The 15,828-nt window shown below is 43.1% G+C and overlaps 1 protein-coding gene across 1 annotated transcript in view; it reads left to right on the top strand.

Moving 5' to 3' along the window:
• The window catches only part of farsa (phenylalanyl-tRNA synthetase subunit alpha), a 60,312-nt gene extending 46,799 nt beyond the window's left edge, over window positions 1–13,513 (top strand). The window contains exons 12-13 of the mRNA XM_059991865.1: window positions 5,690–5,804; window positions 12,713–13,513. Of these exons, the coding sequence (XP_059847848.1) occupies window positions 5,690–5,804; window positions 12,713–12,818 (221 nt within the window). The 3' untranslated portion in view covers window positions 12,819–13,513. The remainder of the gene's footprint in view (window positions 1–5,689; window positions 5,805–12,712) is intronic.
• Window positions 13,514–15,828: the final 2,315 nt, after the last annotated feature.

The following is a 15,828-nucleotide window of genomic DNA, read 5'->3' as shown; positions in this document are numbered from 1 at the left end:
CCTCCATTTCACACATATGCTCTTACACGAACAGGGATAGGGTTCCTCTTGTCCTCACCAACCCACCAGACTCCGCATCCAGCACATTATTCTCTGGAACTTCCACCATCTCCAATGGGATCCCACTGCCAAGCACATCTTTCCCTCCATCCCACGTTCTGCTTACCGCAGGGATCACTCCCTACACGACTCCCTTTTTCATTTGTTCCTTGCCACTGATCTCCCTCCTGGCACTTATCTTTGCGAGCGGAACAATTGCTACACCTGCCTCTAAACCACCTCCCTCACTACCATTCAGGGCCCCCAAAATTGAATTGAATTGACTTTATTTCTTACATCCTTCACGTGTTACGTTACGCCTCCGTCTAAATGTGCAATGTGCAATCTTAGTAATTTATAATAACTTAAGATAAATCATGTAATTTATTATAATGTCAATGTAACATAGAAATACAGTCAAATCAGCGTGAGTTAATCAGTCTGATGGCCTGGTGGAGGAAACTGTCCCAGAGCCTGTTGGTCCTGGTTTTAATGCTGCGGTACCGTTTCCCAGATGGGAACAGCTGGAATAGATTGTGGTTGGGGTGACTCGAGTCCCCAATGATCCTATGGGCCCTTTTTTACACACCTGTCTTTGTAAATGTTTTGAATCATGGCAAGTTCACAACTACAGATGTGCTAGACTGTCCACATCGCCCTCTGCAGAATCCCGCGATTAAGGGAGGTACAGTTCTCATACCAGGCAGTGATGCAGCCAGTCAGGATGCCCTCAATTGTGCCCCTGTAGGAAGTTCTTAGGAAGCCCAGACCAAACTTCCTCAACCATCTGAGGTGAAAGAGGTGCTGTTGTTCCTTTGTCACCACACAGTTGGTGTGTACAGACCACATGAAGTCCTCGGTGATGTGGATGCAGAGGAACTTAAAGCTGTTTATCCTCTCAACTACAGATCCATTGATGGCAGTAGGGGTTAGCCTGTCTTCATTCCTCCTGTAATCCACAACCAGCTCCTTGGTTTTTTCAACATTAAGGGAGAGGTTGTTTTCTTGACACCACTGTGTCAGAGAGATGACTTCTTCCCTGTAGACCACCTCATTATTGTTGGAGATTAGGCCAATCAATGTAGTGTTGTCGGCAAATTTAATTAGCAGATTAGTGCTTTGGGTGGCCACACAGTCATTGGTATGCAGGGAGTAATAGTCCTTCCTGGTGAGGTGACATTTTACCTGTGAGTCTGTTGTGGTCATATACTGTGTCTGGTGCTCCCGGAGTGGCCTCCTGTATATAGGTGAGATCCGATGTAGACTGGGAGACAGTTTTGCTGAGCACGTATGCTCCATCTGCCAGAGGAAGCGGGATCTCCCAGTGGCCACCCATTTTAATTCCACTTTCCTTTCCCATTCCGATATGTCAATCCATGGTGTCCTCTGCTGTTGTGATGAGGCCACTCTCAGGTTGGAGGAACAGCAATATATTCTGTCTGGGTAACCTCCAACCTGATGGCATGAGCATTGATTTCTCAGACTTTTGGTAATTCCCCCCCTCCTCCTCCCTTCACCATTCCTCATCGCCTTTTCCCTCTCTCACCTTGTCCTCTTGCCTGCCCATCACCTCCCTGTGGTGCTCCTCCCCCTTTTCTTTCTTTCATGGCCTTCTGTTCTCTCCTATCAGATTCCCCTTTCTACAACCCTGTATCTCTTTCACTAATCAACTTCCCACCTCTTACATTATTCCTCTCCCTCCCGGTTTCACTTAATCGGCTTGTGTTTCCATCTCCCCTTCCCCCACTTTTTAAATCTACTCCTCATCTTTTTATCTCTTGTCCTGCTGAAGGATCTCAGCCCAAAATGTCAACTGTACTTTTTTCCATAGACGTTGCCTGGCTTGCCAAGTTCCTCCAGCATTTTATGTGTTACCTCTAACAGCGGATAAAGCCTGTTTGCATTTACCCTATCTGCACTCCTCATAATTTTCTATACCTCTCTCAAATCTCCACTCATTCTTCTACATTCTAGGAAATAAAATTCTAACCTATTCAACCTTACCCTATAACTTAAGTCCTCAAGTCCTGCCAACATCCTTGTAAATTTTCTCTGCACTCTTTCAATCTTATTGACATCTTTCCAATATGTAGATGATGAAAACTGCACATAATACTCCAAATTAGGCCTCACCAATGTCTTATACAACTTTAACATAACATCCCAACTCCTGTACTCAATATTTTGATTCTTTTGAAGTCCAATGTGCAAAACCTTATTTTTTGATCGTATCTACCTGTGACAACACTTTCAAGGAATGACAGATCTGTATTCCTAGATCTGTATGTTCTACTGCACTAGTGTCCTTCCCTGGTCTGACTTCACACTTGTCTGCATTATATTCCATCTGTCTTTATTCCAGCTGATCCAGGTCCCACTCCAGCTTTGATAGTCTTCTTTGCTGTCCACTACATCTCCAATTTCAAGTGACTGAATCTTCTTGACCAACTTCCCATGGAGAACCTTGTCAAAGGCCTTGCTACAGACAACATCTACTGCCTTGCTTCCATCAACCTTGATAACTTCCTTGAGAAACTCTATAAGATTAGATACAACCTATTATACAGAAAGCAATGTTGACTATCCCTAATGAGTTCCTTCTCTCCAAATTCTTATATATCCAGTCCCTTAGAATACCTTCCAGTAACTTACCCATTACTGATGTCAGGCTCACCGATTTCCTGGCTTATTCATAGAAACTTTCTTAAACATTGGAACAACATTAGCTATCTTCCAATCCTCTAGCACCTCACCCATGGCTAAGGACGTTTTACATATCTCTACTAGGGCCCCTTCAAGTTCTGCACTAGCCACCCACAGGTTTGGAGGCCCTGGGTATTTATCCACTGTAATTTGCCTCAAGACAGCAAACACCTCCTCTTAGGTCATCTGTATATCGTCCATGACCTCACAGCCACTTTGCCACATTTCGATAGATTCTGTGTCTGTATCTTAAGTAAATGCAGATGCAAAAAGATCCATTTAAGGCTGCCCCATCTCTTTGGGCATCATGCATAGATGTTACTCTGATCTTTCAGAGGACCAGTTTTTTCCCTTGCTATCCTTTTGCCCTTGAATCCCTTGGGATTCTCTTTCACTTTCTGATAACTCAAGCTTATGCCTTTTTAGCCCTGTTGATTTCCTTAAGTGTTCTCTTGCTTTTATTGTACCTCAAGCACCTCATTTGCTCCCATAGCTGCTATGCACCTCCTTTTTCTTAACCAGAGCTTCAGTATCTCTCAAAAACCAAGGTTTCCTAGACCTGTTATCCTTTCCTTTCATTCTAACAGGAACATACAAACTCTGAACTCCCACTTACTAAGTACATGTTTGTTAGAAAACAACTTGTCTCAATCCACACTTGCCAGATTCTTTCTGATACCATCAAAATTGGCCTTTCTCCAGTTTAGGATCTCAACCCAAGGACCAGACGTATCCTCCTCCATAATTATCTTGAAACTAATGGCATTATGATCACAAGATGCAAAGTGATCCTTTTTTTTGATTTCTGTAAGGTGCTAATTTATCAGTGGGGTGTCAAAAGTCCTTGTTCTCCCACACAACATCTGATTTACACTTGTGTTGCAGTCTAGACATTCTATTGGCAGGTTGTTTGTTGGGGGTGGGGGTGTTGGTTATCACTGCTTACATTGTTTCACTGAACCCCCCCCCCCCCCCGGAGTGGTCATGGAAAACTGAACCAGAAACAATAGTGCTCTTCCTCAGCGAATGTGATACATTTTGTTTCGTGCAGTAATGGCTTTTGACATGTAGAACATAGAATAGTATAGCACAGTACAGGACCTTTGGCCCACAATGTTATGCTAACCTTAAAACCTCTACGAGTAGATTAATATTTTCCTCTTGCATTGCCTTCCACTTTTCTATCATCCATATGCATATCTAACAGTTTATTAAATGCATTTAATGTACCTGCCTCTACCACCACCCCTGGCATCCACTATGAAAAAAAAACTTGCCTCTGACTTCCCTCCCATCACATTAAAATTATGACCTCTTGAATTACCCTGAGAAAAAGTGTTTAACTATTCACTCGATCTATGCTTCTTACCATGTTGTCCATCTCTAACAAGTTGCCCCTCAGCCTTCTTCACTCCAAAGAGAAAAGCCCTAACTTGAGAAACCTGTCTTCATAAGACATTTTCTTTGATTCCTGGTAAATCTGTAAATAAATAAATAAAATCCTAGCCTGTAATTATACCACCATCATTCTCATCATTGAATGAGAAATGGGGAGTATTATAAAATCAGTGGCTTTCCCCTTTAATCTGCATGCCCTCAGCTTGGCTGCTGTAATCCAGAGCTCCATTGTTTCAGATTTAGCATACAGATAGATTTGAACTTAATCCTACAGCAGTCTGATGAATATGATGCCACAGGCAGACTTCACTCCTATGTTATCCTTATTGGTATAGTGCAATACACAATATGGAGCCGTTTGCCTTTGTTTCTATTCATTCTATTTTGGTAGCAGTCCAGTGTTACCCTTCCCTGATTGTGTCTGCGGAACTGTGCTGAGTTCCAGTTGAGAACTGCTGCAATCTATGAGTCTTGTTATGAATAGTTAAACTTTAATGTATACAGTAAGTACAACTCGGTCACATCATTCTCCCTGTTCAGTGTTCCATCAATTCAATCATTCTCTTTAAATAGGCCAGCACCACATTTGTTTCCTCCTGAATACCTCTGTGAAACGGTTGAGTCTGTTACATGGAGTAAGACCATCTAGGTCACACTTTCTACTTGCTACTACCATCAGTATGGAGGTACAGAAGCCTTGGGTCCCATACCACCAAGTTTAGGAGCAGTTATCCTACAATCATGAGGCTCCTGAACCAGCATGGATAATCTCACTCACCTTATCACTGAACTGACTCCACACTCTATCGGACTATGTAGGACTCGTGTCCTCAGTATTATTTATTTTCATTTTTTTAAATTATTTCCATGTTTTGCTGTCTTTTGCACATTGTTTTAGTCTTTATGTGTAAGTTTTCATAAATTCTATTGTATTTATTTGTGTTCCTGTATATGCCTGTTAAAAAATGAATCTGAAGGTATTACATGGAGACAGATACTTTGATAATAAAGTCACTTTGAAGTTAGAACAGAGCCCAGCCCCTCTGGATCCATTGACCACAAGACCCAAACCGTGGTCTTTTGCTGTGCAGTCCTTGCTGTGGCTGCACCAAGCTTTAGTGTATCCTTCAGCATGTCCTCTTGCAGTGTTCACTTACACTGGAAGGCCAGTAGGTTTTGGGCTACCTAACCGATGATCTTCCAGCAGGATGTGAGGTTTGTCTTGGTTTCTGCCCCTAGGAACATGGATCACATAGCCCTGCTCGGGTTGGACTTTGACTGGATTCTGTGTTGAAGACTGGCAGGGACTTGGGGCTTGTCACATGTATGTCAAACTATGTAGTGAACTGCATTGTTTGAGGCAGCCAGCAGGAGTGTTGCCATGCTTTCAATACCAACATTGCATGCCCACAACCTTCACTTCTGCTCCTGTGCCTAATGATCATCTGGTCCATTAGCTGTGGGGATGAACAGCTTTGCCTGTTGAATGCTGCTCCTGCTGGTCGGGAACTGCTGTTGCATCTAAACAGAAATGTTCTGCTTTCGCCAGGATTGAAGAAATGGGTGGAAGTCGGAAATTCTGGTGTCTTCCGCCCAGAGATGCTGCTGCCGATGGGCCTGCCAGAAGGGGTGTGTGTGATTGCGTGGGGTCTGTCTCTTGAACGGTAAGTGTAGTCTGCAGGTGTACAGCTCATGGTCTCCTTGGTTGAATTTCTACCTATCCTACACTTCCCTGCTGCTTGTGCAACAACTTCATTGAGGCAAATGGGACTAGATCAGATGAATAACTTGCTGGACATGGACAAGTTGGGCCAAAAGGCCTGTTTCTGTGCTGCAGGCTAGGACTCCATAACATTATGCCACTCTTGACCTTGAGACATTCTAGAGAACTTTACAACCACTGGGGTATTTGGAAGGATAGTCACTGTTGTAGTGTACAGATTAGTGGTAACAAAGGAGACAGAATAAAGGGGAAGGCAGAAAAGCAAGTTGAAACCTGAAGGGAAATAGCGGTTTTATTTCAGTAATCAAGAAAGCTGCATGAATACGGACTCAAATTATCACTTTCAGTGAAGCTGAGGAATGACTGGGACAGCAGTCGACAGGTAAGGATCTGAAACAGTTGACAGTTTCTCCCGAGCACTTTTACACCTCCAGTTGTTTTCAGTAGAAAATCTGATGTAGATGATGCTGATAATCATTATAGTTTTTGCACTTATGGAATCCATTGTCATGTCGAATTGGAGAGAACTCAGCCCGACCACATTATACCTGTACACTGGGATGACAAACCTCATTCCCAAGGCTGTTGCTGAACCTCTACAGAAAATTCCAGTGGCTGTCATTATTAATGTTATCTTTACTTTATTCCAGATTTATTTAATGACTTGAAATTTAATTCCCAATTGCCATGGAGGTATTTCACCGCATGTATAGCATAATATATACTTTTGTAGCATATTTTAAGTATTACACTGTACTGCTACCACAAAACAAGACATTTCATGACTTATGTTAATAATAATTAACCTGATTCTGATGGTTGGATGCCTTTGGCTGCCAGTCCCACAACTTCACATGCTACTGGTGGAAGCAAGTTCAGTCCCTGGAGGTCACAGATGGCACTCCCCACCCCTCTTAATATCCTAAACTTGGAAACTGCTTTCATAGGCACTCGCAGGTTCTGAGCCCAAGCAACCTTCAAGTCTCATCTTGGGCATCAAGGGAGCAAAGATGAACAAAAGGTTCAGGAGCATCTGTCCGATAACAAAACGTGTATCGACTAAACAGTGGTGCCTCCCTCCCTGATAGTCTAAACTTTTATGCACGCTTTTGAGGCATGCAGCACACAGGTGAGCAGCCACTGACAGCAGCTGTGAGGATTCTGCAGTGATGGCTTGTCCAGACAACACCCCAGGTAGAGTACTCAGGGAATGTGCACACCAGCTCACTGGCATCTTCAACACTTAACTAATTCAAGCTGCCATTCCCACATGCTTCAACTCAGGCTCCATCATCCCTGTACCAAAGAACTCTACCTTCAAAACTAAATGACTACTGCATGGTGGCATTGATGCTAAATATCATGAAGTGCTTTGAATGGCTAGTAAATAGCACGTATCAAGAACTCTATTCCTACCATATTGGACACTTATCAATATGCTCACTGACAGAACTGTTGTATGACCTGCCCTGACACACCAAGAAAACAGGGACACGTGCCAGAATGCTGTTATGGATTTCATTTCAGCATTCAACACTATTGTCTCTCTGACTTTGTGAACAAACTCCTACTCCTTGGTCTAAATACACTATTGTGCAACTGGCTGTTGGACTTTGTAACCAATATATCTCAGGTGGTGTGGATGCACAACCACTTCTCCCTCCACATTATCCTCAACACGGTTGCCTCACATGGCTGTGTGCTGAGCCCATTGCTGTACACTCTACTCACACATGATTGCAAGGCCAAGTACCCGAGTAATCACATTGTCAGATTTGTTGATGACATGACAAAAGATGAGATGGCCTACAGAAAGGAGGTGAAAAAGCTTAAGGCCTGATACCAAGCAAACAACCTCTTCCTCAATGTTAACAAATAAAGGATTTGTTTAAGCAACACACACAAAATGCTGGTAGAACGCAGCAGGCCAGGCAGCATCTATAGGAAGAAGCACTGTTGACGTTTCGGGCTGAGACCCTTCGCCAGGACTAACTGAAAGGAAAGATAGTAAGAGATTTGAAAGTGGGGGGGGAAGGGGGAAATGCAAAATGTATGCGAAATGCGAAAGGATTTGCTTATTGATTTCAGAAGAGCTCACACCACTCATACCCCTCCTTGCATCTGCAGCACAGCAGTGGAAACTGTGAGCAGTTTCAAACTTCTGGAAGTTCTTACAGCCTTTCATGGACCCAGAACGCTTTCTGCATAATCAGGAAAACTCACGAATGCCTTTACTTTCTGAGGAAGGTGAAGAGAACTGAATTATACTCATGTCATGCTGCAAGTGTGCAGTAGAGGGCATCCTAACATGTTGCATCACTGCCTGGAACAGAAACAGCACTGGGCTTTACAATGGGTAGTCAAAACTGCATCACTGGCACCAGCCTACCCACCAAGGACATACATACAAAAAGGTTCTGTAAAAAGGCCAGAAACATCATGAAGGAACCCACCCACCCTGCTCATGGTTTGCTTGTCACATTCCCATTAGGGAGGAGGCTATGTATCAGCCAAGCCTGGACCACCAGACTCAAAAACGGTTACTTTCTTCCAGCAGTAAGGTTGATCAACACCTCCACCCACTAACCCCTCCCCACACCCCTCTACCACTACTATTATATTTTCCTATCAGTTATCCTGTGTACAGACACTCCTAAGCCTAATGCTCCTTTAAGAACAATTAATCTATGCATATAGGCTATCTTATTTATTTATATTTATCTTGCTTTTTTTAATTATTGTGTTCTTTATCTTGTTTTTTTTGTGCTGTATTGGATCCAGAGTAACAATTATTTCATTCTCCTTTACACTTGAGTACTGGAAATAACGTTAAATAATCTTAAATATTAAAGAGACTGTTAGAGGAACCGTAGAGAGTTGGAAGCTTTCTGTGCAAGTGTTCCTTCAATCCGATGATCATATGATGGTCACTTGATTTTAATATAACTTAGAAAAACTTGCCATCTAATTCAGAGAAGGAAAGAACTTTAAAGAAAACACAGAAGACTACAGCCAAAGAAATCCAAATCATAATCTGTTCAAAGTCTATAGCGATGGATCCTTCAGTGTTTTTGTTTCCTGACCATGTCGGGGAATCTCATGAAAATCTTTGGAAAGTATTACATGATGGGGGTCTCTTGCATTGTTGCTATTCTGCAAATTCAGCGAGGCCTTAACAGTGTCTGTCTGGTTTAATCTAATTAGCAGTCCTTGAGTATTGCTGGCGCCGAGATGAGGAATCTGGGAAATAGCCAAGAGTGCGAAGCACCTTGCGGGGCTCTTTGTAGACACTGGGGCCCACAATTCAGTGTCCTCTGCACAATACCAAACACTTTATATCAATGGTTTTTCTATTCCATTTATAAATAGTGTAGATACATTCACCTGATTATGTTTCCTACAGGGCAAAAAGCCACAGCATTGAATGGTAACTTTATAAGTGCTTACAGAACTTCAAATAATGGCCAGAATCAATTATCTCATCACAAATCGAGCATTTACTTATATAATGAATTTAAAGAAGGTGTCCTTAACTCTCTGTATTGCCATTGGCACCTGATCTCTCCCTCTCCTTCAACCAAAAAGTGAGATGTTATGTAATTAAAAGTGAAGTACTCAAGTATTCCAAAGGCAAATTAATTTTATCTTTGGTTGCTCTCATTTCCACAATATTTCCTTGCTTGTTAGTCAACAGATCCACTGTTTTTAAAGAGAAGGTGTGTAAATTCTGTTTGAGCTGGTTTAATTATCAACCCTTTCTCGAGTCAGATGAAAGGATGTACAGGTATTTGGTTTAAACAGGGCAGCTAGTGAAAGCTCCCAAGTAATGCATGTCACAGGCCAGAAAGTTTCTGGGTTTTATCTTTGACCAGCAGTAACTGGCAAAATAAACAGAGAGGGGATGAGAATTTGTGCAGAATCCTTGTGGTCTGGGATGCACCATCCAGAGAGTAGAAGCAAGTTCACTTTTTACTTTCAAAAAGGAAGTGAATAAATGAGTGGAACGTAAAGAGCAAACACGAGGAAACCTGCAGATGTTGGAGATTCAAACAACACACACAAAATGCTGGTGGAACACAGCAGGCCAGGCAGCATCTATAAGGAGAAGCACTGTTGACGTTTCGGGCGGAAACCCTTTGTCAGGACTAACTGAAAGGAAAGATACTAAGAGATTTGAAAGTAGTAGCGGGAGGGGGAAATGCAAAATGATAGGAGAAGACAAGAGGGGGTGGGATGAAGCTAAGAGCTGGAAAGGTGATTGGCGAAAGTGATACAGAGCTGGAGAAGGGAAAGGATCATGGGACGGGAGGCCTTGGGAGAAAGAAAGGGGGAGGAGGGAGCACCAGAGGGAGATGGAGAACAGGCAGAGAGAGAGAGAGAGAGAAAAAAAACAAACAACTAAATATGTCAGGGATGGGGTAAGAAGGGGAGGAGGGGCATTAATGGAAATTAGAGAAGTCAATTTTCATGCCATCAGGTTGGAGGCTACCCAGCCGGTATATAAGGTGTTGTTCCTCCAACCTAAGTGTGGCTTCATCTTGATAGTAGAGGAGGCCATGGATAGACATATCAGAATGGGAATAGGACGTGGAATTAAAATGTGTGGCCACTGGGAGATCGTGCTTTCTCTGGCGGACCGAGCGTAGGTGTTCAGCGAAATGGTCTCCCAGTCTGCATCAGGTCTCACCAATATATAAAAGGCCACACTGGGAGCACTGGACGCAGTATACCACACCAGCCGACTCACAGGTGAAGTGTCACCTCACCTGGAATGACTGGGGCCCTGAATGGTGGTGAGGGAGGAAGTGTAAGGGCAGGTGTAGCACTTGTTCCACTTGCAAGGATAAGTGCCAGGAGGGAGATCGGTGGGAAGGGATGGGGGGGGACGAGTGGACAAGGGAGTCGCGTAGGGAGCGATCCCTGTGGAAAGCAGAAAAGGGGGGGAGGGAAAGATGTGCTTGGTAGTGGGATCCCATTGGAGGTGGTGGAAGTTACGGAGGATTATACGTTGGACCTGGAGGCTGGTGGGGTGGTAGGTGAGGACAAGGGGAACCCTATCCCGAGTGGGGTGGCGGGTGGATGGGGTGAGGGCAGATGTGCGGGAAATGGGAGAGATGCACTTGAGAGCAGTGTTGATGGTGGAAGAAGGGAAACCCCTTTCTTTAAAAAAGGAAGACATCTTCATCCTGGAATGAAAAGCCTCATCCTGAGAGCAGATGCGGCGGAGATGGAGGAATTAGGAGAAGGGGATAGCATTTTTGCAAGAGACAGGGTGGGAAGAGGAATAGTCCAGATAGCTGTGAGAGTCTGTAGGCCTGTAGTAGATATCAGTAGATAAGCTGTCTCCAGAGATGGAGACAGAAAGATCAAGAAAGGGGAAGGGAGGTGTCGGAAATGGACCAGGTAAATTTGAGGGCGGGGTGAAAGTTGGAGACAAAGTTAATGAAGTCAACGTGCGTGCAGGAGGCAGAGCCAATGCAGTCGTCGATGTAGCGAAGGAAAAGAGGGGGATGGATACCCGTATAGACTTGGAATGTGGACTGTTCCACAAAGCCAACAAAAAGGCAGGCATAACTGGGACTGGGACCCATATGGGTGCCCATGGCTATACCCTTGGTTTGGAGGAAGAGGGAGGAGCCAAAGGAGAAATTATTGAGAGTAAGAACTAATTTCGCTAGATGGAGGAAAGTGGTGGTAGAGGGGAATTGGTTAGGTCTGGAATCCAAAAAGAAGCGAAGAGCTTTGAGACCGTCCTGGTGGGGGATGGAGGTATATAGGGACTGGACATCCATGGTGAAAATAAGGCAGTGGGGGCCAGGGAACTTAAAATCATTGAAAAAATTCCAAGTGTGAGAAGTGTCACGAACATAGGTGGGAAGAGATTGAACAAGGGGGGATAATACAGTGTCCAGGTATGCAGAAATGAGTTCAGTGGGGCAGGAGCAAGCTGAGGCAATAGGTCTACCTGGACAGGCAGGTTTGTGGATCTTGGGTAGGAGGTAGAAATGGGAAGAGCAGGGTGTGGGAACAATGAGGTTGGTGGCAGTGGATGGGAGATCCCCAGAGCTGATAAGGTTAATGAGTGGAACTAATTGATTAGAGTCTGAGAGACGTAGCACAGGTATTATGGATCAAATGTGTTTATTTAGAGATGCAGTGCAGAACAGGCCTTTCCAGCCCAGCAACCCACACCTCCTAATCACAGACGATTTCCAATGACCAATTAACCTACTGACTGGTAAATCCTTCCATTGTGGAAGGAAACAGGAGCACCCAGGGGAAACTTATGGGAGAGTATACAAACTTCTTACAGATGACACCGGAACTGAATCCCAACGCCTCAAATTGTAATAGCATCATGCTAGCTGCTGCACTTTTGTGGTGCTATAAGGTTTTATGATTCTAGAAGCATTTAGTCCTTGCAGAATGTGATCACTAAATAGTTCCAGCAGCAAGTTTTCTTCACTGGCAGAATACACATTGTGCTATAATTGTTTTTTCCATAAGTGTAGAAAGTAAATTGTGCTGGTTTAGAAATTTCTACTTAACACCATGTAAACACTTGTGTTTAGGAATTCATGGGTGCAAATGTCATTGCTATGTGTACTTCATTCTTCAGTTCACAAGGTTTCATGTCTAAACACTTTGTATCCTGCCCTATAGGCTTCCTGTGTAATAGTCTGTAACATTGTAAGTCTAAAGCATTAGAGCCATTGTGATTTTTTTGCAGTGCCTTGTGCCTTGCAGTTCTATTGGTTTCATTATGGAGCTTAAGTACAGTAGATAATTTTGTTTGATAAGCTGGAAAGAAAGTTGCAAGATGAGTATTTTTCCTTCATTTTTTCTTAGACCAACCATGATCAAGTATGGGATCAACAACATCCGTGAGCTTGTGGGGCACAAGGTGAACTTGCAGATGGTGTATGACAGCCCAGTGTGTCGTCTGGACTCCTAGTACTCACATAGACATTTGTGGCCAGACTCCTGCTGAAGTGTGTGCATGACACTTCAGCCTAAACAAGGTTTCACTTAACTTAAATTCAGGGACTTTTGGGGGTATGGGAATTCATGGGGGTATGAAGAATAAAACATATTTTGGCTTTGGAGCTCGGAGGATACTTAATTGTCAATCAGTCATGTCAATGTCACTCTGTATACAAAACTCCTGCAGCTCATGGACTCTTGTTCCATTATTTCATATTAATATTTAAAAGTATTCCAGAAATTTGGCAAGATTGCACATCTGTGAAAATTAGGAACAGGAAAGGAAGCTGGAACTGCAGGTTAATAGGTACACTTTACCTTCTTAATGTTATATCTGCAATCTAAATTCCACACCCTCTTGTCAATAAGGATCATTGTGCTGGAACTATCAGTTCCTCCCTGCTTAATTTGCAGTAAAGAAATCTCAATATAAAGTAATGGGACCTTTGAAGGAGATGAGCTGGCAGTTTTGTTCATTCTGTAGTCTGCCCGGATGATTGGAAGGTTGTCTGCAACACGCACGTGGTTGTCATGTGGGATGTTACCTTTGTTTCTGAGGAGTCTGCTTATAACATCTATCTTATTTCAGAGAATGAAATAAATTGTAAATATAATGCAATAAACGGAGCAAAACTGAAACTATTCCTTGATGCTTCTCTCAGTCAACCAACTTGTACATTTGTATTTCATTGATGGACTTGGTGCATATTCATCTAGTACCCTTAGTGTTACTCAAGGCTTGGAGTATCCAGTGGGAGATTACTGCCAACCTTACGGTTGTAGAACACTACAGCACAGAAACAGGCCTTTCGGACCATCTTATCCATGCTGAATCATTAATCTGCCTAGTCCTATTGACCTACACCTTATCCATACCCCTCTCATCCATATACCTATCCAAATTTCTCTTAAATGTTGAAATCAAATCCAAATCCACCATTTCCACTGGCAGTTCGTTCCATAATCTGACTCCCTCAGATTGAAGAAGACCCCCCTCATATTCCCCTTAAACATTTTATCACTTCCCTTAACTCATGACCTCTAGTTTTAGTCTCATCCAACTTCAGTGGAAAAAACCTATCTATACCCCTCAGAATTTTGTATACCTCTATCAAATCTCCCCTCATTCTCCTATGTTTTAGAGAATGAAGTCCTAAGGTATTCAACTTTTCCCTATAACTCAGGTCCTCAAGTTCTGGCAACATCCTTGTAAATTTTTCTGCACCCGTTCAATTTTATTGACATCTTTCCTGTAGGTAGATGACTGGAACTGCACATAATACTCTAAATTAGGCCTCACCAATGTTATTTATTACTCCAACATTAAATCCCAACTCCTGCACTTGATACTTTGATTTATCTAGACCGGGGGTCGGCAACCTGCGGCTCCCGAGCCATTTGTGGCTCTTTCACCTCTGTGCTGCGGCTCCCTGTGGCTTTGGGAAATAATTGGTCAGTATTTAATTAAAATGTATTTTATGTTTGTTTTGTTAGCTTTTGAAATGTAATTCTAAATTTGAAGATTATGGTGATCTTGTACAATCTAAGTGTGGCGACACATTTCCTCACAATTAGCCAGCATTCCGGCTAAGGGAGATAGCCTACGGGGGTTTGTGAGTACGCGTCTTTTGCAGCATCTGCGTCCATGGGGGCTGGGTTGAGGGAGGCTTAAAAGCAAGGCTGTTTAGTTCGAATAAAGTTATTCGACTGCAGTTTACTGACTGCGTGAGCACACCGCTACAACGTGTTTTTATCGCTATTAATATACGTCACCACTGCCAATACCTGACACCCGCCAGTGCGCGATTTCTTTAATTTTTCGATCCAAGGTAAGCCAACTATGGAGAATTCTAAAAAAAGAAAAGTGACTGAAGAAAACAACGTTTAATGATACGTGGACAGATTCATTTGCTTTCACTGTTGACGAGACTGGTTTACCGGTATGCTTAATATGCAATGAGAAACTAGCAAACAACAAAAAGTCAAATGTCGCAAGGCATTTCCAGAATAAACACGAAGCCTTTGCTCAAAAATATCCGGATGGAGATGAGAGAAAAAAAGCCGTTTCGGAACTGATGCGGAAGGTTGATCTGAGCAAAAATCATTTCCAGAAATGGATGAAGTCTGGAAAATCAACGACATACGCCAGTTATATTGCCGCTCAGGAAATAGTCAGGCACGGGAAGCAGTTTACAGATGGTGAATATATAAAAGAATCTTTCATTAAGATTTCAGAACATCTATTCACGGACTTTAAAAACAAGAGTGAAATTGTGCAGAAAATCAGGGATATGCCCCTCTCTGCAAAGACTGTCAAAGACAGAACCATAAAAATGGCAGAAGACATCACAAGACAGCAAATTAAAGACATCAATTCAGCTGTGGCCTACTCGATTGCCTGTGACGAGTCTAAAGACAAAGGTGATATTGAACAAATAGCGTTGTTCTGCCGGTATGTAAACTCTGCCGGGCCACAGGAAGAACTGATTGAGTTGATACCTCTAAAAGACCAAACACGGGGGGAGGACATCTGTGAGGCTGTCTTGAATTGTTTAAGAGCCAAAGGAATAAAGACCACCCATCTGGTGTCAGTAGCTACTGATGGGGGCACTGAATATGACGGGAACGCACAAGGGAATTGTGGCTTTACTGCAGAAGTCGCTGGACAGAAAGCTGCTGACTTTTCACTGCATCTTGCACCAAGAGGCACTGTGCGCTCAAACATTTCCTCCGGAATGCACAGAAGTAATGGATGTTGTCATTCAGATTGTCAATAAAATAATGGCAAAAAGTTTAAATCACCGTCAATTCCGTTTGTTACTGGACGAGCTGGAAATTGCATATTCTGATCTCCTGCTGCACAACAAAGTCTGATGGTTGTCCAGGGGGGACAACGCTGAAACGCTTTGTCGCGTGTCTGGAAGAAGTGAAAACTTTCCTGGGCAGCAAAGGGCTCAACTTTCCTGAGCTGGAACAGCCAG

This window comes from Hypanus sabinus, chromosome 16, assembly GCF_030144855.1.
Source record: "Hypanus sabinus isolate sHypSab1 chromosome 16, sHypSab1.hap1, whole genome shotgun sequence".
NCBI classification, from domain to species: domain Eukaryota; kingdom Metazoa; phylum Chordata; class Chondrichthyes; order Myliobatiformes; family Dasyatidae; genus Hypanus; species Hypanus sabinus.
Note: the sequence above shows the minus strand (reverse complement) of the source record. Positions and strands in the feature narration are given on the sequence as shown.